The sequence below is a fragment of the Biomphalaria glabrata genome, chromosome 3 (genome assembly GCF_947242115.1).
Source record: "Biomphalaria glabrata chromosome 3, xgBioGlab47.1, whole genome shotgun sequence".
NCBI lineage: Eukaryota > Metazoa > Mollusca > Gastropoda > Planorbidae > Biomphalaria > Biomphalaria glabrata.
In genome coordinates this window covers 32,012,012-32,034,515 of record NC_074713.1, presented here as the reverse complement: position 1 = coordinate 32,034,515, position 22,504 = coordinate 32,012,012, and the positions used below count along the sequence as shown (strand labels likewise).

General features: G+C 40.3%; 1 protein-coding gene across 3 annotated transcripts in view; it reads right to left on the bottom strand.

Moving 5' to 3' along the window:
- Window positions 1-22,504, bottom strand: part of LOC106071377 (neuroglian-like) — a 232,569-nt gene that overhangs the window by 122,607 nt on the left and 87,458 nt on the right. For all 3 annotated transcript variants that reach the window (XM_056024540.1, XM_056024541.1, XM_056024542.1), the window contains exons 10-11: window positions 16,042-16,220; window positions 6,737-6,865 (exon numbers count right to left, since the gene is read on the bottom strand). In XM_056024540.1, coding sequence (XP_055880515.1) covers window positions 6,737-6,865; window positions 16,042-16,220 — 308 coding nt within the window. The remainder of the gene's footprint in view (window positions 1-6,736; window positions 6,866-16,041; window positions 16,221-22,504) is intronic.

Genomic DNA, 22,504 nt, shown 5'->3' with positions numbered 1-22,504 from the left:
TATTGTTAAATAAATGAAAAACAGTGAAGATAGTGGCGATCAATAACTGCCGATCACAGAATAATGACCCTTCAACAATGGCCCCGATAGTTACCTTTCCTTATCCTCAACATACTTTTCTGTTGTGTTACGTCATTGCCCTGTCCTTCAAGCCCCCCCCCCTACCAAGTGTTTTTAAATCCCCCCCCCCCACTGGGTGGTTATATCAGTAGCCTTCAAGATGAGGAAAAGTCTATCAGCCAGTTGTTGTCTTTCTTACTCATACACAATGTGACCTATGAACTGGGTTTGTTGTGTGCGATCAGGCGTGATACAAGAATTACAAACATCTGTACCAACCAAACTATAAACAGCCATGACTAATGACTAAATGAACGTTTATAAAAGATTGTTATAGGAGGTAGCATCTCTTTAGACATTCACTCAAAGTTTAGTTACACAGCAACACCAACACCCTGTAAAGCAGTGCTGAACAACTGATGAAAACCGCACACTTTTTTTCCTTGGCACAGTCTGCAAAAGAGCTCACAGCTCAGCAGCAATAAAGCTGGCTAGAAGAAGAAGAAGTATTTACAGAGCAAAACTTATTGCTAAGTATCTAGAGTGAACCAAAGCAAAGAAAATAACCCTATAGCCATTTTCTTGTTTAGGACTGTAACTGGAAACGACTTATTGCTAAAGTAATGAAGCTTGTAATTACAAAATGATGCTGAACTCTGTCTGGGTGGAATACTTCAGAAGCTATCTCTTCTCAATTCCAATGTTGGTATCCAATTGAAACTTCGCACAATTACTCAATGTCGATGACCTCACACGAGACCATAAAAAATAACTAATCAGTCGTAATTAATTATTTTTGTATCTATAGAAAATGTAGTAAGCTAAAAGGAGATAAGCCTTGTGTAGAGTTTTACCGTAGGTCTGTCGCTAAAGATTTTAAACTAACAATAACCTTTTTATAAGTACTTAAATAGCTTAGTGGCTAAAACGTCGGCCTTCCATCATGGAGGCTCAAAACCTCGAGTTAAAATTCAGACTTAGTAACTTTTTTTTTAATAGCTGCTTCACAGCAATGATTGGACCATAGCATATTGAGAAAATTATAAGCATGAAAGTGGCGCTAAATAGAAACAATGAACCAAACTATTTCTAATCTCACAGATGTCCCTTTGTGTTTGTCATGTCTCCATGTAAATAAACATATATGTCTCGTTGAGTTGCCTCCCTTAAGTTATTACACTGGTGTCAAAGTAGGATTATAGGCGACTCAACGATAGGGGGTAGGATTAGGTCACAATAGTATCTTTGAAACAATTAGACCAACTCTTAGTTAGGAAGGAACTTCGTTACCGATGTCTGAAGCTTGGTGGTACCAGGGATTTGCTTACAACTCCTCTCCGGCAAGCCCTGATCGATCAAGACGAAGATCTGGATACCTACCTATTTGAAATTAAACCGATGATTTATGAGCTCATTGGCAACATACATGAAGGTATTGATGCAATATGCGAACAAATTAACAGTATGAGGACAGCCTGATCAATTGGAGAAAGAGAAAGCGGCACCGGAGGAAAACTGGATGGCTTCGTGGGGAACAAGCTCCCTGTCGCTGTGGCTCCCACCGATCGACCTCCACCTGAACTGTCAAACCTGTACTGCACTGTTTCTTTTCGGGATGAAAAGTGCTAAGAAGGGCGCAATGTTATAACCCTGCCATGCACACCGCCATCCAAGATAGTGCAGAAGGTGCGCACTATTAGTGACTAGACTAGGAAGGATGTTGACATTAGCGAAGAAGGAGAACTATTTCTGCCCAAGTCTAGGAACCGATATGAAGATGCTGTGCTCAAGGCAGATGTCCTTTGTGTTTGTCATGTCTCCATGTAAATAAACGTCTACGTCTCGTTGAGTTACCTCCCTTCAGTTATTACAATATTATGAATGGACCTACAAAAATAGCTAATCGACCTAATTAAGACTTGTACGTTTTTTTTTTTATCCCATTCACCGGCCTACTCCAGGTCAAGTTGGCTTATTTGACAAGATGACCATATACGACTCTCGGAACGCCTTTATAAACGGCTGATCACATATCACCAGAGTTATCTACAATTTAGTCTGGCCGTCACGTTGACCTCTTCAGTATTTCATAGCCACTAGTCTTTCCGGTCTTTTGTTCCCTGCGATTGAATTCCTGTTATAGTCTCTGTACCAGTTCCTGTCATTATTACGACTTCCAGAACTCAAGTTCCAATCCTCTCAGGGATTGACAGCTAAACCTGCGACTGTGGGAGAACCCATCCTTAACACCATGACTGGAGGAAAAAACCACTAGATCAGCGAACACTGAGTTCTAAGTTCTACATCTGAAGTCCATTCTCAACCCCCGCAGCTTGCTTCTTTATCATTGATTTGACCCCGCTACCGCTGCATCACACCTCAAGGACGTACAACAGCGACCGGGCTACCTTAACCCTAACCCTAACCCTAACCTAATCTCAACCGTAAGATCAAGTTGGAGCTGACACCTTCCAACGCTGATACTCTCGATAACGGATTTGAACAGTCTACAGCACTGGGCAGAGGGATAAGAATCTGAGTGGACAACAATTAAACGCTGGAATAGTAGAGGTAAGTTATACAAACAATAGGGCACTCATATTTGTACTATCGGCAGTCAATAGGATGATTTAGTGATTTCACTTATCTTTATAGGTAGAGACAGATTTCTGTAGACTTCATTGATCACTTCTTCTCCCCACCAATGTTATCCTGTCCCTTTCTCACACTTTATGGCCCATTCAATATGTCTGTCTTTTAAACTCAAGTCATCCTTTTCTTTTCTTGTACGCTACCTGTGAGTCTGGTCTATGGTATCGTTCAAACCCTAGACCTAACGATACTAAAACTAAATTACTTAACAATTAATTGATTTTAATTAAATCGACCCAGCAATGAATGGCCATTGTCGGAACGAGACAGGGATCAACCTAGACAATCTGATTCAACTGGTCAAGAAGTTCAGTGTAGACAGTTTGCATTCAACAATCTAAGCTTATCTTTACAGTCATTGTAGAATATTATTAAACAATCTAAGCCTATCTTTACACTCCTTAATTAATAATATAAATTTAGAACTTCCCTTTTGAAATAGCTAAAAAAAAGCTTCCACTTTCTGTTTGCTCCGGCTTATATGCTTCATTTTAATTCTACACATTTACTCGTTTTTTTCAACATGAAGATCTAAACAAAACGTCGTTAGTATCTGAAGAACTCTTTTATTACGACTATCTTCTGTTCAACATAGGACAAACAGAAATCATGTCCAGAAGGAAGAAGTCATGTCCAGAATGAAGAAGTCATGTCCAGAATGAAGAAGTCATGTCCAGAATGAAGAAGTCATGTCCAGAAGGAAGAAGTCATGTCCAGAAGGAAGAAGTCATGTCCAGAATGAAGAAGTCATGTCCAGAATGAAGAAGTCATGTCCAGAATGAAGAAGTCATGTCCAGAATGAAGAAGTCATGCCCAGAAGGAAGAAGTCATGTCCAGAATGAAGAAGTCATGTCCAGAAGGAAGAAGTCATGTCCAGAAGGAAGAAGTTATGTCCAGAAGGAAGAAGTCATGTCCAGAAGGAAGAAGTCATGTCCAGAAGGAAGAAGTCATGTCCAGAAGGAAGAAATCATGTCCAGAAGGAAGAAATCATGTCCAGAAGGAAGAAGTCATGTCCAGAAGGAAGAAGTTATGTCCAGAAGGAAGAAGTCATGTCCAGAAGGAAGAAGTCATGTCCAGAAGGAAGAAGTTATGTCCAGAATGAAGAAGTCATGTCCAGAAGGAAGAAGTCATGCCCAGAAGGAAGAAGTCATGTCCAGAAGGAAGAAGTCATGTCCAGAAGGCCACCCAATAAAATCATCTTAGTCACAAAGATCACTGTAAATGGACATTCCTAATAAGCGTAGTATCAGATGACGCATCGCTTTCAGGGGGAGCTGATAACCGTCTGGCCGTCAATTGCCCTTTTGGACGCCTCCATGAGGAATAAATCGCTCCACTTGCCTACAAAAAACAGTGTCCACCAAGCAGTGGTTCTCTCAACACTTCTCTATGGCTCTGAGACATGGGTAAACTATACAGAAAGATACTAAGACTTCTAGAACGCTGTCATCAAAGATGTTAGTACACCACCATGGACATACGGTGGTAAGACCGCAGTACGCTTAGTACACCATGTGGGACATACGGTGGTAAGACCGCAGTACACTTAGTACACCATGGACATACGGTGGTAAGACCGCAGTACACTTAGTACACCATGTGGGACATACGGTGGTAAGACCGCAGTACACTTAGTACACCATGTGGGACATACGGTGGTAAGACCGCAGTACACTTAGTACACCATGTGGGACATACGGTGGTAAGACCGCAGTACGCTTAGTACACCATGTGGGACATACGGTGGTAAGACCGCAGTACACTTAGTACACCATGTGGGACATACGGTGGTAAGACCGCAGTACACTTAGTACACCATGTGGGACATACGGTGGTAAGACCGCAGTACACTTAGTACACCATGTGGGACATAAGGTGGTAAGACCGCAGTACACTTAGTACACCATGGACATACGGTGGTAAGACCGCAGTACACTTAGTACACCATGTGGGACATACGGTGGTAAGACCGCAGTACACTTAGTACACCATGGACATACGGTGGTAAGACCGCAGTACACTTAGTACACCATGTGGGACATACGGTGGTAAGACCGCAGTACACTTAGTACACCATGGACATACGGTGGTAAGACCGCAGTACACTTAGTACACCATGTGTGACATACGGTGGTAAGACCGCAGTACACTTAGTACACCATGTGTGACATACGGTGGTAAGACCGCAGTACACTTAGTACACCATGTGTGACATACGGTGGTAAGACCGCAGTACACAAAGCGATGATCTTGCGAATGCCAGTATGGACAGTATAGAGGGAATTCTTATGGTCCGACAGTTACGCTGGGTAGGTCACGTATCCCTTAAGGGGGGCGAACGTATGCCAAAGGCAGTCTTTTTTGGTGAGCTGAAAGGTGGTCAACGCAACAGTGGTGCACTACGAAAACGCTTTAGATACCAGGTTAGGCGCCAACTTGCTTTAGCTGACATGGAAAGAGAGCATCTGGCTGCAGGCGACTTCGGAACAAAACAGCTGGAGATCATTTACAAAGGCTGCGGGATACACATTTGAGACCAAAAAGAAAATCCATTGCCGAGGACAAACGTAGACGGCGAAAAGAGAATCTTAATCAATCAACCGGCGGACAATAGTGATGTCTGCGCTGGATGTTTCAAAATAGTCGGTTGTATCTAGGGCTGCGTAGTCTGGTGAAATACTGCACGCCTCATTAATCTTCGAACTTAAAGACAAGCCTAATCTATACTTTAAAGTTTAAAGTAAGGCGTATGTATGTATGTATGTATGTATGTATGTATGTATGTATGTATGTATGTATGTATGTATGTATGTATGTATGTATGTATGTATATATGTATTTGACGAATAGAAATCAAAACCGCTTGACTAATTTGATAAAACTTGGCAGGAATGCTCTTTGGGTACTAACTTAGACGTAGTGTTTGTACTGTAGCCCTAAAAAAAAATTAAGACCCTAAAAAAAATAAAGTTGTCCGACTCTATTAAAGCTATAGTATTTATGGATCTAGGCCATGTTTACAATGTTGACATGAGAAAAAGATAGAAAGGATTTAGACCTAGATCTAATTTTAAGAAATACACTTTGCGCACATAGTTTTTTACTTTGACACATGAAAATATAAAATAAGATCAATTGATTTCATTATATAATAAAATTAACCTTCAAATTTGTGTTTCAAAAGCATTTTTAACATAAATTAGTTCTTTATATCTGTGACTACAGGTTTCCTGACGAACATTCTTTCATTTGACAATACCGTAATGAATCGCGTACTAAAAATTAATTTGTTTAATTGTGTACTTTATAATCCCATTCATTTAACAAATCGGGTAAATCCGATTTAATTGTACTATTAATCTATCGCTCTTTTCGTTTTTAATAGATATGTATGTATCGGCTTCGGGTAAACCCATTTTCGCAAAACTAATTTTATTTTCGTAGCGAAAGAGAAATAACGTGAAAGGATCATTAGCTAAGTTTAACATACATCTAAATCCAATCCACTACATTAGTAAACACAAACTTAGACCCGCAGGCCGCGGGTAATGCCAGGCTAGTATACTATATAATAAAATATAAGATCTAGATCTAAAACTAAACCTTTATCAAATTCTAAAAGTAAATCTGGGGCATTTAATCTAGATCTAGACATCTCAAATTTGTTTCATATGGAGCTAGAGGGGGGGGGGTAGTGTATACAAAATTGCCAAAAAAAGAAACATTCAGCTTATCAAAATTGTCAACATTGACTTGAGATAAGGACTTTTTGTTTAGGGATAGCGAGGTTGTATTCTAACGTTCTTAGCAAGCATCCCGTTTTGGTTTATCTGGCTAGAGGAATAGAAAGTCCTGGAAAGATGAATGAGAAAAACATGGCTCCAAACGTTGAGGGCAGGGTTCGAGAGAGAAAAGTGATAATGTCTAAAATTAGGTGTCTGGAAGGGGGGTGATATAAATTAAAAAAACAATATCTCCCCCCAGGGAACCAATCAGAGCCAGTGGCGAAGGCTTGTGTACTTACCTCTAAGTCCATAGGTTGAAGTACAATTAACGTCTTCCTACGAATGATGACGGAACCTGATGCCTCAACTTGACCGTACGTATTACTTGCTGTACAGCGATACACTCCGGCATCAGACAAAACTGACTTCTGTACCAAAATAATACAATACATTAGTGTACAATCTTCGCCGTAGCTTTTTAATCCTTTGAAGGAAATAAAAAAAAAACCTGGGTTATAGTATTCAGCTAGAACTTTAAAAAATTTGGAGACATTAAAAATGTAAAATGTTTTATACCTAAATCTTAAAGGTTAAATTTTTAAATATTTTTTTGTGAACTTCAAAACTTTGATTTTAGGATTTCATACAAAACTATGACTCACACAGAAGGAACTTACTTACACAGAAAGAACACGCTCGATTTTGTCAAAAATGTAAAAGGACTTTTTGTTTTAACTATTGCCAGCAATCTACAGGACATACCAGTATGTATGGATGAATCTAAGTTCCTTACAGTGAGAAGCGCCTATGCTACCACGCTACTGGCAGAACCGCGAAAGGGAAATTCTTTGGTGACTTGAGGCGAGTCCTGGGATAGGTAAACACCATGGACAAACTTGTAGTCTCGGGTGACTGCCCGAGTGGGGAGTGACTACAAGACAAGGCCTGTTGTGCATGGGAGACATTGTATTGGTCATTGCTCCGAATGTAAACGTGTGGTTACCACTACCAGACATCATAGAGGAACTCGCGTTCTAACCATGGGCATCTACTTGAATGTATACTAGTGAACTAAAGCGATGTTGGCGAAGTAATGCCCATCATTTGTAAGCCTCCATGCACTAAGTCTCCGGACTGGTGTCACAGTCTCGGTTGACATTGCCTGTTATATGTTCACCTCAGGTCATGAGGGTGAAAGACACATGAAACTCCTGATATAGAAACAGGAAGGATGACTAAATTGACTCTTGGTCAGTAGTAACCTTAAGAGTCGAGTTGAGTGCTCCCTTGGAGAGTCTAGTAGTAACTTTGAGTTGAGTCGAGTCGTGTCTGGGACTTGAGACAGTACACGTATTTCTAATAGTTATTCTTCTGTACTTAGATACGTGTTCTTGAAGTTTATTGTAAGCCGCTGTGGATGTATTTGGATACGTGTTCTTGAAGTTTATTGTAAGCCGCTGTGGATGTATTTGGATACGTGTTCTTGAAGTTTATTGTAAGCCGCTGTGGATGTATTTGGATACGTGTTCTTGAAGTTTATTGTAAGCCGCTGTGGATGTATTTGGATACGTGTTCTTGAAGTTTATTGTAAGCCGCTGTGGATGTATTTGGATACGTGTTCTTGAAGTTTATTGTAAGCCGCTGTGGATGTATTTAGATACGTGTTCTTGAAGTTTATTGTAAGCCGCTGTGGATGTATTTAGATACGTGTTCTTGAAGTTTATTGTAAGCCGCTGTGGATGTATTTAGATACGTGTTCTTGAAGTTTATTGTAAGCCGCTGTGGATGTACTTGGTACTGAAGTGATGAGGATGTAGTCTTATTGCGACTGGATATTTTGGTGTAACGACTAGAAGTGCAATACATTATTGTGACAAGTCAAAAGCTTGCTGTCAGAGTCACTCAAATTTATCACAGCATTAATCATTATTTACTATTATTTATTTATTTTATTTTAATTATTTCTCCGTCCTATCCCCAATTTCTTCACCCGCCCCACCCTTTCCTCTCCAGGCTAGACTTAGTTGACCACCTTGGGAAAACTAGACCAAGGCTTTCACTTATCTCCCTTGACCGGGGAAAAGATAAACACACTGTCTCTTTGATGTCTGACGGCCGCAGTTGACACCACCTTAGGTGGAACGCAACCAATCTTACCCCCCCCCCTTTTCTCCACGTCTCTCTTTGATCTAGGAGATCACTCGGGCCAAAACATCTATTGACCTTTCCAACGTGCGACTCCCACCTCGAGTCATATTCACCCACGTGTAAGATAAATCTTAAGCCTAGAACATTTCCTGTTTCCGCCCGCATTTTCCTGGCCTATATAAAGTAGATCCAAATCAAATCAGTCCCTCTTATTTCTCTATCGCTGTCAATCGAGTCTGGACTACTTCATTTATTCTCACTCCTAGAGGAATACCTGGTGGTAAGCCAAACTTAATCACAAGTTCCATCTTAATTACTTTGTGCATATTTCTCACTAAATATTATCATGTGTATTTTATTATTTCATTTATATTTAATTAGTGCATTGTGTATTTCTCACTGTCGTAAGTAGAAAACATAAACATGGCATATGTATATATTTATGTATGGCATTAATCTATTAATGCTGCGTTGCTCAATTGATCGTTGATGCAACCATGTATATATTTGTACATCTTATTTTATTCCCTTTATCTCGGCTGACCGCCTCGGCCGACGGTCATATATAAACAAACCGTCATGGTCGCTGACCATCGCCCATTCCCCTTTTCTCTTCCAACTTGTGTAATTTGAGATTATTATTTCCCCTTATTTGTACATTTTTATATTATTATTTCCCCTTTTATATACATTCTTATATTGCTAATATCAGCCATCTATTTTTCCCTATCCCCTCTGTCATCATCTCCATATTGTGATCTAAAGCAATTTTACCAATCTGACGAATGCACCTCAGTCGAGGGCATCGATAAGATGCATGAGAGACATGTTCTAACTTGTCTTTGTTTATCCGCAGCCTCCCTCAGGTGTCTGCCTATGTGCTGAGTGCTATTCAGCGCTGCACTCGCCTACTGAGATCTACCCAACTATTTGTTTGGATCACCTGCCTATTTATCGGATCACTCACCTGCCTATTTATTTGGCATTGTCTGCCTAGTCAACTGCCTATCTGCTATTGAGTATCATCTCCTGCCTACGTGGATCTACTCAACTCTACTACTTGGCGCTATCGGCCTTGCCCGCCTATTCGACAGCCCACCCTGGGTGGGAGCTCTTAGGACAGACCCAATGCAGCCTGCATAAAGCATGTCCTTTTGAGTCGGCCACTACCCACCAAGTCGTCGACTAGGCATCTGAGTGGGCTGCTGTCATCCAGCCGTTGGTATTTTTTGTATGCTAACAGAAGAGCTCGTTCCCTCCGCAAAGCCAGTGGGAGAATATCTTCCATGACTTGGCCAGCGGCAACAGGAGTTGCACCACAGCCTTATCGCTTGGTTCTGCACAGACTGTAAGCCCGCTAGAAACTGTATTTTCTTTTCGGTATTTCCACAATAGGCTGCATTTTAAACATAAACCATAAATAGAAATATCACAAAAGTTCAGATTTACTTATTTGTAAAACCTATGTCGATAAGACTACTATACACTGTAGCGCTGTCTTCTCTCTACATTCTAAGGTGGTCAAGGAAACGATTACAATTAATACACAACCCAATGGATACCGGATAAATGTGGGGAAAGGGGCTTTGGAAACAAAACAAAATGTCTCCCTAGGCCTGAAACTACTGATAGAAAGAAATTGTTGTGTTATCGCACTTTGCTTGCTTTATCAGAAAGAAATTGTTGTGTTATCGCACTTTGCTTGCTTTATCAGAAAGAAATTGTTGTGTTATCGCACTTTGCTTGCTTCATCAGAAAGAAATTGTTGTGTTATCGCACTTTGCTTGCTTCATCAGAAAGAAATTGTTGTGTTATCGCACTTTGCTTGCTTTATCAGAAAGAAATTGTTGTGTTATCGCACTTTGCTTGCTTCATCAGAAAGAAATTGTTGTGTTATCGCACTTTGCTTGCTTCATCAGAAAGAAATTGTTGTGTTATCGCACTTTGCTTGCTTTATCAGAAAGAAATTGTTGTGTTATCGCACTTTGCTTGCTTTATCAGAAAGAAATTGTTGTGTTATCGCACTTTGCTTGCTTCATCAGAAAGAAATTGTTGTGTTATCGCACTTTGCTTGCTTTATCAGAAAGAAATTGTTGTGTTATCGCACTTTGCTTGCTTCATCAGAAAGAAATTGTTGTGTTATCGCACTTTGCTTGCTTTATCAGAAAGAAATTGTTGTGTTATCGCACTTTGCTTGCTTCATCAGAAAGAAATTGTTGTGTTATCGCACTTTGCTTGCTTCATCAGAAAGAAATTGTTGTGTTATCGCACTTTGCTTGCTTTATCAGAAAGAAATTGTTGTGTTATCGCACTTTGCTTGCTTCATCAGAAAGAAATTGTTGTGTTATCGCACTTTGCTTGCTTCATCAGAAAGAAATTGTTGTGTTATCGCACTTTGCTTGCTTCATCAGAAAGAAATTGTTGTGTTATCGCACTTTGCTTGCTTCATCAGAAAGAAATTGTTGTGTTATCGCACTTTGCTTGCTTCATCAGAAAGAAATTGTTGTGTTATCGCACTTTGCTTGCTTTATCAGAAAGAAATTGTTGTGTTATCGCACTTTGCTTGCTTCATCAGAAAGAAATTGTTGTGTTATCGCACTTTGCTTGCTTCATCAGAAAGAAATTGTTGTGTTATCGCACTTTGCTTGCTTCATCAGAAAGAAATTGTTGTGTTATCGCACTTTGCTTGCTTCATCAGAAAGAAATTGTTGTGTTATCGCACTTTGCTTGCTTCATCAGAAAGAAATTGTTGTGTTATCGCACTTTGCTTGCTTCATCAGAAAGAAATTGTTGTGTTATCGCACTTTGCTTGCTTCATCAGAAAGAAATTGTTGTGTTATCGCACTTTGCTTGCTTCATCAGAAAGAAATTGTTGTGTTATCGCACTTTGCTTGCTTCATCAGAAAGAAATTGTTGTGTTATCGCACTTTGCTTGCTTCATCAGAAAGAAATTGTTGTGTTATCGCACTTTGCTTGCTTCATCAGAAAGAAATTGTTGTGTTATCGCACTTTGCTTGCTTCATCAGAAAGAAATTGTTGTGTTATCGCACTTTGCTTGCTTTATCAGAAAGAAATTGTTGTGTTATCGCACTTTGCTTGCTTTATCAGAAAGAAATTGTTGTGTTATCGCACTTTGCTTGCTTTATCAGAAAGAAATTGTTGTGTTATCGCACTTTGCTTGCTTTATCAGAAAGAAATTGTTGTGTTATCGCACTTTGCTTGCTTCATCAGAAAGAAATTGTTGTGTTATCGCACTTTGCTTGCTTTATCAGAAAGAAAGTCAAGAAATAGGTCAAAACTAACCAAAGGTGCTGTATCTACAATACAGGAAAGTGTGAGGTGAAGGGGTCAATCAATTGTAGGATGCTAAAAAAATTAGGGTTTGTAATTGTAATGAAAAAGTGCCTAAAAGCGGGTGTGGGGGTCTGGTCGAAAATAACCATAGAGTATATGAGTATAGGAAATATTTGGACAAAAAATTGAGACTCCTCGAAGAAAGTCAAACATTTATGTAGGACACATTTGTGTGATGTGGCCGAGAGAGGGACAGAGTTGGGAAACATGAATACTACAGGGGGGGGGGGTGTTACAGTGCAGGTTGTTCCATTTTAAGTCAAAAGTCTATGCAAGGTGAAAAGGGGGTTCCAGAGAGAGAGAGAGAGAAGAAGAAGAAGAAAAAGAGAATGCAAATACTTTTTAAAGACTGCAACTGTAGACACTAAAAGAGTGTGTGCAGTCTAAAATAGTTGTGAACTACTCTTTCTTTTTTTGTTAGAGAGAAAAACAGAAAGAGAGAAAGAGGAAGTAATGGTAATAGTGTCAAAAACAACTAAATCTTATAGCATTAAAAAGATAAATCTAGATCTATTGTTATATCGCTACATTCAAAATGGGCGAGATAAACAATTACAGTTAGGCCTCTAATAAAACCAAATTGATATTTATTCAGAGAACAAAATACTAAAAAAAAACGTACAAAGGGGAACTGGAATGTGGCCTTCAATTAAGGCTTTTGGAAAACTAAAAGTGTATCTAGAAATGTAGTCGGTCTCTAACACCTTACATTGCTTGCATTAAGATTAAAAGTTGCTAAAAAAAAGTAAAACTAACCAAAATGAAGGGTGAATGTTACGTTAGAAATATAGATTGAATTGAGAAGCTGAAGAAAAGTCATTTGTGAGCGTGTGTACGAGCTCGCATTATGGAGCGGGTCTTTCCAAATCAAGTCAAAAGTCTAGGGCTCGCATTATGGAGCGGGTCTTTCCAAATCAAGTCAAAAGTCTAGGGCTCGCATTATGGAGCGGGTCTTTCCAAATCAAGTCAAAAGTCTAGGGCTCGCATTATGGAGCGGGTCTTTCCAAATCAAGTCAAAAGTCTAGGGCTCGCATTATGGAGCGGGTCTTTCCAAATCAAGTCAAAAGTCTAGGGCTCGCATTATGGAGCGGGTCTCTCCAAATCAAGTCAAAAGTCTAGGGCTCGCATTATGGAGCGGGTCTCTCCAAATCAAGTCAAAAGTCTAGGGCTCGCATTATGGAGCGGGTCTTTCCAAATCAAGTCAAAAGTCTAGGGCTCGCATTATGGAGCCGGTCTTTCCAAATCAAGTCAAAAGTCTATGTCGGAGAAATAACGATGAGCAGTTTTTAAGAAAATGGGGTTCAAGAGAGAGAGAGAAGAGACAGAGAGAAAGAAAGAAAGAAAGAGAGCGGCCGTCGAATTTCATTGTAACACATACACTAATCCACGGGCAAAAGAAGTATGCTAGATTGATCGTTAAAATGTTGCCCATTTATTAAAAGTTAAAAAAGTTAAAAAAAAATACAAATTACAGAGTTTATGTTATCATACAGACTCAGAGGGGGCCCCCATCGAATTCACCAATGAATCACGAATATTCAAGCCTAGTCTTTTTTTATCGTTTAAGTAATAAAATTAAAAAAATCATAGGGCACTAAAATAAAATTAATGTTTCTCTTTTAAAGTTTGAATCTTTCAAAATTTATTAATTTATCAAACATTATTTTCAATTATAAGTTGTTGTTTATATATATATATATATATATATATATATATATATATATATATATATATATATATATTCAAAAGTTCCCCTTTCAGACATAGTGATCTATGGGGCAAATTACTCCAAGGTCATCTGTTTCTATGGCCCACGGTTAACGAGTGTGTCATGTGTCCAGCACAACAACCAACCGTCTTTACATTTCCCCAACTAATGTCAGGTACCCATTACAGCTGCTTGGACTGGGCCCTGAAGATCCCGAAAGTAAAAATTCTAGTCTTCAAAAGAATTCGAACCTTTGTATTTTATTTTTGGTCTTTCCCTAAAAGGCCGCAGTCTAATTAGAAAGCATAAATTGGTCACAAAGTCCGTATTTTAAAAGCATTTTTTTTTTCTTTTTCTTTTTCTAAGAATAATTAACTTCAAAAAAAAGAAGATGATAATGTCCTACGCTTCATGCATCTAGTCATGCATGTTGACCAATGATTTCAATTCTACCAAGTCACTGGTTTTCCTGGCTAGCTCAGGCAACCCATTCCATGCTCTAATAGCACTAGGGAAGAAGCAGCATTTGTACTAATTTGTCCTAACTTACCGGCAAAAAGAATGTTTGGGAAAGTATTACAAACTTTAATTCGAGCAATCAATTTAGCTTCACTTTTTGGTAGTGCATCAGAGAGATGGGCTTAAGTTCAAATCTTTTAATATTGGAATTTTCAAACAAAAGTATATTGTCATTAATCAAGGAATAAATCAATGGGCGTAGCCAGTAATAAAGCTAGTTAATAGGAATATCTGTAAATACTGTCTAAGAAAATTGGTAAATTACCCGTATATGAACATTTAAATATACATGAACGTCCTGTACGCCAATTTTATGAACATGCTGTAGGCCTATATAAACATTTAAATATACCCAAAGACCTGTAGTCCTATATGAACATTTAAATATACCCAAAGACCTTTAGTCCTATATAAACATTTAAATATACCCAAAGACCTGTAGTCCTATATGAACATTTAAATATACCCAAAGACCTTTAGTCCTATATAAACATTTAAATATACCCATAGACCTGTAGTCCTATATAAACATTTAAATATACCCAAAGACCTGTAGTCCTATATGAACATTTAAATATACCCAAAGACCTTTAGTCCTATATGAACATTTAATTATACCCAAAGACCTGTAGTCCTATATAAACATTTAAATATACCCAAAGACCTGTAGTCCTATATGAACATTTAAATATACCCAAAGACCTCTAGTCCTATATGAACATTTAAATATACCCAAAGACCTGTAGTCCTATATAAACATTTAAATATACCCAAAGACCTGTAGTCCTATATGAACATTTAAATATACCCAAAGACCTGTAGTCCCATATAAACATTTAAATATACCCAAAGACCTGTAGTCCTATATGAACATTTAAATATACCCAAAGACCTGTAGTCCCATATAAACATTTAAATATACCCAAAGACCTGTAGTCCTATATGAACATTTAAATATACCCAAAGACCTCTAATCCCATATGAACATTTAAATATACCCAAAGACCTGTAGTCCCATATAAACATTTAAATATACCCAAAGACCTGTAGTCCTATATGAACATTTAAATATACCCAAAGACCTGTAGTCCCATATAAACATTTAAATATACCCAAAGACCTGTAGTCCTATATGAACATTTAAATATACCCAAAGACCTCTAATCCCATATGAACATTTAAATATACCCAAAGACCTCTAGTCCTATATGAACATTTAAATATACCCAAAGACCTGTAGTCCTATATGAACATTTAAATATACCCAAAGACCTCTAGTCCTATATGAACATTTAAATATACCCAAAGACCTCTAGTCCTATATGAACATTTAAATATACCCAAAGACCTCTAGTCCTATATAAACATTTAAATATACCCAAAGACCTCTAGTCCTATATGAACATTTAAATATACCCAAAGACCTCTAGTCCTATATGACCATTTAAATATACCCAAAGACCTCTAGTCCTATATGACCATTTAAATATACCCAAAGACCTCTAGTCCTATATGACCATTTAAATATACCCAAAGACCTCTAGTCCTATATGACCATTTAAATATACCCAAAGACCTCTAGTCCTATATGACCATTTAAATATACCCAAAGACCTCTAGTCCTATTTGACCATTTAAATATACCCAAAGACCTCTAGTCCTATATGACCATTTAAATATACCCAAAGACATCTAGTCCTATATGACCATTTAAATATATCCAAACGTCTTGTAGATCTATATGACCATTTTAATATAACCAAAGGTCCTGTAGGCCTATACGAACATTTAATCTTTACTTGAACGCCTATATGAACAAGTATATACAAACCCTTATAGAAAGATTCCAGTTGAAGAAAAATGCTTGCCATTTACCTGTACATGAAGACTTCCATCCTGACCAACGAGGTATCTGCCGCCAGTAATGCGCATGCTTTCTTTGTACCAGGTCAAGGTAGGGTCAGGCTTTCCTGTCACTTGGCATGGGAGGAGAAAAGAGTGACCCTCAGCAGCTCGTAACTCTGTTGGTCCTTTTAAGATAGTGGGGGCTTCCGCTTTGAAATAAAAATACGCTTGTCAAAATGCTAAAGAAATACTAATGATTTTCTATTCTTTCATTGTTTACTTTTCAATATGTAACAAGATTACAAAGCAAGTTGCTGGTCCACATGTGAAGGCCATGAGTTGAAATGGTTTTCAGAGACTTTTTGAGACCCTTGCCATTGACATCACTTCCAGCAATAACACCCAAAGAATATCAGAAGCTATGAACTACAAACACTAAAAAATAACAAGGATAATAATAATAACAATAGAGGTACAAGTCTCAGTAAGAATGTATCATATAAAAAAAACAAATTTCAAAGACAAGCTAATCTAAATAAGTCTCCACCTCGTAAGTCGTGATGTTCTTTGAAATGTAGGGGTTTGTCTGAGATTAATTTGGTAAACAATTTTGTGGCTTATAAATCAGAGAAAAACAAGATTACAAAAACAAAGAAAATTTGTGTTATCACACAAACTCAGAGGCGGCCCCCATCGAAGTCACCAATGTACCAGGAATATTTAAGCCATAGTCTTGTTTTGATCGTTTAAATTAATAAAATTGTACAAATCATTTGGCGTTTTTTTTCACATAAAAGCAAACAGGACAACACTTCGTCGTTACTGATCACCTAAAAACAGAATGGAAACCTCCCAGACAGTGTCGGTAGCACCTGGTGCGGTAGCTCAGGCTGTCATCCCTTCCCCATCAACTTTCTTCAAATATGTTCCAATAAACACTATTGCTAGTTAGTTCTTTTTGTTGAACAAATACAGTGAGCTGATTACCTACTATTATTGATTTTTACTCAAATATAAAATGAGTGTCAATTCCATTATAAAATCCCACTGTTTATGACATTTATTGAAATGCTATTGCAAATTTTACAATGATATTTAATTAAAATTAGAAACAGACTTAACCTCACCTGAACAGGTTCCTTTGTTATACTTTAAGACAGAAGTGGTATAACGTTGTGCTTTGTCATTTAAACTTAAACTACAGTCTAGACGTGTCTAGGCATGTTTGGGCAGATATCTAGAGATTTTAATATAATTATCTTTTCCGATGTGTCTGCTTTTGCCAAGATATATTTTTTTAACTTGGTTGTCATCCCCAAAATGGTTTCACCCGATGCGACCGCACCCCCCCCCCACCCCATTGAGGCTACTGCTCCCAGATACGTACCTCTCCCCAACAATTTCGATTAATATATTGAAGTAGGTGGGCTAGGAAATTACAAAAAAATGAGCCCGCTCAAGTAACCGGTTTCCCTTGCGAAGTGCACTATTTCCCGGTAGTAGACCTACTAATCCTGATCATAATCTCGCTATCGAATCAGAAACCCCATTGGTAGCGAACCATGCTGAGAATTACTCCCTTAGAGCACGTGAAAGGAAGCAAGCAGTGAGTCTTAAGGTCACCTTGTCCCCGTACAAGGACAGCCCTAATGTCGGACATGCACCAGTTCTCTTTCTATCAAATCCTTGTCCCGATCGTCTTTCATGCAGAACTCTGCATTCTTAAAGAATGTGTTCTATTGTTTCGTCGTCCTCCATGCAGTGGCGGCACCGTGTGTCGTAATTTTTCCTCTACCGTCCGAAGTAAGCACCTATTGGACAGTGACTGACTCGGAACATGGCTAGGGTTCCGCACGATTAAGTTGCCACCACGCATCCTTTTTGTCTGTTCTACTCATTGCCCTGTGGAGCCCACGGCCCTAATCCGAAGAATCCCAGCCATCGCACCAAAGCGCCAACAATCTTTTGTCGGCCAGGGATCGTACACTTTGGTTGGTGCACGCGGAAGATTATAAGCTCCCGTCGCCTCATCGTGGCACCTCCGTGAAAACGTTCCCCCGGGAAAGTGGATAGGCCAAGAACGAGAGCAAACATGGCTCAAAGTGAGCTACCACTGTAGGCTCTAGTGAGTGTACTTGTATGTGGTGTTGTGTGAGACATGGCTCCCAGTGAGCTACCACTGTAGGCTCTAGAGAGTGTACCTGCACGTGGTGGGGATGTGAGACATGGCTCCCAGTGAGCTACCACTGTAGGCTCTAGAGAGTGTACTTGCACGTGGTGGGATGTGAGACATGGCTCCCGGTGAGCTACCACATTAGGCTCTAGAGAGTGTACCTGCATGTGGTGGGATGTGAGACATGGCTCCCAGTGAGCTACCACTGTAGGCTCTAGAGAGTGTACTCGCATGTAGTGGGGTGTGAGACATGGCTCCCAGTGAGCTACCACTGTATGCTCTAGTGAGTGTACTTGTATGTGGTGTTGTGTGAGACATGGCTCCCAGTGAGCTACCACTGTAGGCTCTAGAGAGTGTACCTGTATGTGGTGGGGATGTGAGACATGGCTCCCAGTGAACTACCACTGTAGGCTCTAGAGAGTGTACCTGTATGTGGTGGGGATGTGAGACATGGCTCCCAGTGAACTACCACTGTAGGCTCTAGAGAGTGTACCTGTATGTGGTGGGGATGTGAGACATGGCTCCCAGTGAGCTACCACTGTCGGCTCTAGAGAGTGTACCTGCACGTGGTGGGGATGTGAGACATGGCTCCCAGTGAGCTACCACTGTAGGCTCTAGAGAGTGTACTTGCACGTGGTGGGATGTGAGACATGGCTCCCAGTGAGCTACCACATTAGGCTCTAGAGAGTGTACTTGCACGTGATGGGATGTGAGACATGGCTCCCAGTGAGCTACCACTGTAGGCTCTAGAGAGTGTACCTGCACGTGGTGGGATGTGAGACATGGCTCCCAGTGAGCTACCACTGTAGGCTCTAGAGAGTGTACCTGCACGTGGTGGGATGTGAGACATGGCTCCCAGTGAGCTACCACATTAGGCTCTAGAGAGTGTACTTGCACGTGGTGGGATGTGAGACATGGCTCCCAGTGAGCTACCACATTAGGCTCTAGAGAGTGTACCTGCACGTGGTGGGATGTGAGACATGGCTCCCAGTGAGCTACCACTGTAGGCTCTAGAGAGTGTACCTGCACGTGGTGGGATGTGAGACATGGCTCCCAGTGAGCTACCACTGTAGGCTCTAGAGAGTGTACCTGCACGTGGTGGGATGTGAGACATGGCTCCCAGTGAGCTACTACATTAGGCTCTAGAGAGTGTACCTGCTCGTGGTGGGATGTGAGACATGGCTCCCAGTGAGCTACCACATTAGGCTCTAGAGAGTGTACTTGCACGTGGTGGGATGTGAGACATGGCTCCCAGTGAGCTACCACATTAGGCTCTAGAGAGTGTACCTGCACGTGGTGGGATGTGAGACATGGCTCCCAGTGAGCTACCACATTAGGCTCTAGAGAGTGTACCTGCACGTGGTGGGATGTGAGACATGGCTCCCAGTGAGCTACCACATTAGGCTCTAGAGAGTGTACTTGCACGTGGTGGGATGTGAGACATGGCTCCCAGTGAGCTACCACATTAGGCTCTAGAGAGTGTACCTGCACGTGGTGGGATGTGAGACATGGCTCCCAGTGAGCTACCACTGTATACTCTAGTGAGTGTACCTGTATGTGGTGGGATGTGAGACATGGCTCCCAGTGAGCTACCACATTAGGCTCTAGAGAGTGTACCTGCACGTGGTGGGATGTGAGACATGGCTCCCAGTGAGCTACCACTGTAGGCTCTAGAAAGTGTACTTGCACGTGGTGGGGTGTGAGACATGGCTCCCAGTGAGCTACCACTGTAGGCTCTAGAGAGTGTACTTGCACGTGGTGGGATGTGAGACATGGCTCCCAGTGAGCTACCACTGTAGTCTCTAGAGAGTGTACCTGCACGTGGTGGGGTGTGAGTCATGGCTCCCAGTGAACTACCACTGTAGGCTCTAGAGAGTGTACCTGAACGTGGTGGGGATTTGCTTGCTAACCAGTCCAAAACCCCTATTGTTTCGTTCCCCAACGACGACCATATGGGTGGTGATGATTACCCCATGGATCAGTGGGACAGTATAGGCATATGGAGCCCCCCCCTCCCGTGGGCCTGGCCTCCAGCCTTGCATGAGAGGAGGAACAAGGGACCGTGTCCCACGACCAGACGGATGTGATTAAATGATCATCTAGTCGCTGGGGTACTCCCGACAGAGGGGTTGGTGAAGAGACAATTCCTTATCCTGGCCACGGGCTAAAATCCTTTCCGGGTAACTGTCGTGCGCATCTTGTCTGGTATTTTCGTTTGAGCACCATAAGGTTTTATTAGTTCTGTTCCTAAGGATGCGCTATATTGGTGTCATTGTTCTCTTGTTGTGCCTTGAGATGAGTCTCTTTGTGTGCCTTGAGATTGAGTTATCTGTGTGGTGTTTTTCCCCAGTAGTGGGTAAGTTAGTTTAGTTTACTATCTTCTACATGTCGTAGATCTAAAATCGTTTCTGTTATAATCGTGAGAATGGCGGTATCAAAGGAGTGTGTATTTTTCTTATCTAGGGACGCAGGCTTGGGACTCTGCTGGAGTCAAGTCTGAGTTGTAGGCTTGGTAGTTGACTATTGCCCGTGACGTTGGGTTGGCGTTGTGAGGCCTGATTGACTATGGCACTGAGATTAAGGTGTGCTATAGTCCTTTGAATGTAATTTGTAACTGCTATTGATATTTATTCATAATGTATGCCTCATAATATCATATATGTCATTAACTCATTAAACCTTTGTTGTTATATGCAATATTGTTATTCACTAGTATACGTTAATATTTGGCTTATTCGTTCCTAGATATTTATTGCATAAATTGATTACTAGACAGTTAGGGGTGCCCAGGCAGACGAGCCAAGGCTAAATTATAACCCCGGCATAAAGTTAATAAACACTGTTCAGGTGGGGAGCCCGGCGGAGTACATCATACCCTAGATGAGCGCGAGGACAAAACCCACCTGACAGTAACATGGTCTATAAATGGACATCTATACAGTATGTGCACGGCTCATCACGCACGAGTACGTCTGTACCGCGGTTTTCGCGAGGTGGTCCGCCAAATCGTGACTGACCACTCCACAATGAGCGGGCACCCATTGTGAGGTAACGTTCACACATATTTAACCCTTCAGATGTATAACTATACAATTGAAGGCCTAACGTCATACAGCCAGCCGTTGGGCCTTCGAGTGAGAGAACCCATCCAAAATTTATCCCCACCCATAGACCAGTTCTCTAAAATAGAAATCCCACAGCACTTATTAAAATCTCCTTAAAACTCATACAAATCTCCTGAAAAAAAGACAAAATCCTACGCGCAATAAAAGCTGTCAGCTTTCATGTAATAAAATGTAATAATTGTTTGAATTTTCCCCTGAACCGGAAGTTCCAATACCTTATTTACTTTTATAGTCACTGGCATATAAATATGCCATAGGTTGCAAGGTTCGTAAAGTAAAGTTAGCTTGATCGCAATTCTGTACTTAGTAATGAATGAATCAAATGCAAAGCCGAATTTATTTTCTAAAACAAAATTTTATTTTTCACTTATTATCTTTATTCCCACCCAACTAGGCCCCGCGCAATCAGTTTCGCATAGGGCCCCATAATTGCTAGGACCGGCCCTGCCCATTTGTATATTGTCGCACCACAATCTAATCCAGGGGTTCTCAACCTGTGGGTCGCGACCCCCTTGGGGGTCGATTGACGTTTTGCCAGGGGTCGCCTAAGACCATCGAAAATGTGGATTGTTATTGTCTATTCTTCTATTGCTGTATGTGTGTGTGGGTAGGGGGTCGCGGCAGAGTGGGGGGATTGTAAAAAGGGGTCGCCGAGCATAAAAGGTTGAGAACCGCTGATCTAATCTCATGAAAAAGTGTTGTACCAGGTGGGAGGGGCAATACATGCAATCGCTTTCCGCCCATCGGACAAACCAATACTTTTTTTTTTTTGTATTATAGTTTAGAAATTACAAAATAAAAAAAATATGTCACTAATATAATTTATACATGCTATAAAATTAAATTCTTATATCGAGTCGCCCCACTCCTATTCTTTAATGCCAAATGTAATCATTAGCAGAAGTTATAAAAAGGAGGGAGGATTAATCGTTTTCACTCTACCGCCCCCTCAACTTTTAAGACAAAACATGACTTTTTAAAACAGAAAAGTCAAATATGGCGACAGAATTTATGTAATAATAAAAAAATTACAAAAGTCATTTCTCTATAGAAGAAGTTACCAAGGCTATATAAAATACAACTACAGACCTATATATACTACAATAAATATAGGTTTTTGATTGCTAGTTACGATTTATTTAAGTAGGTGCTGTTTTACTATTACATACCAAGTATTAGCGTTTAGAAAAACCTA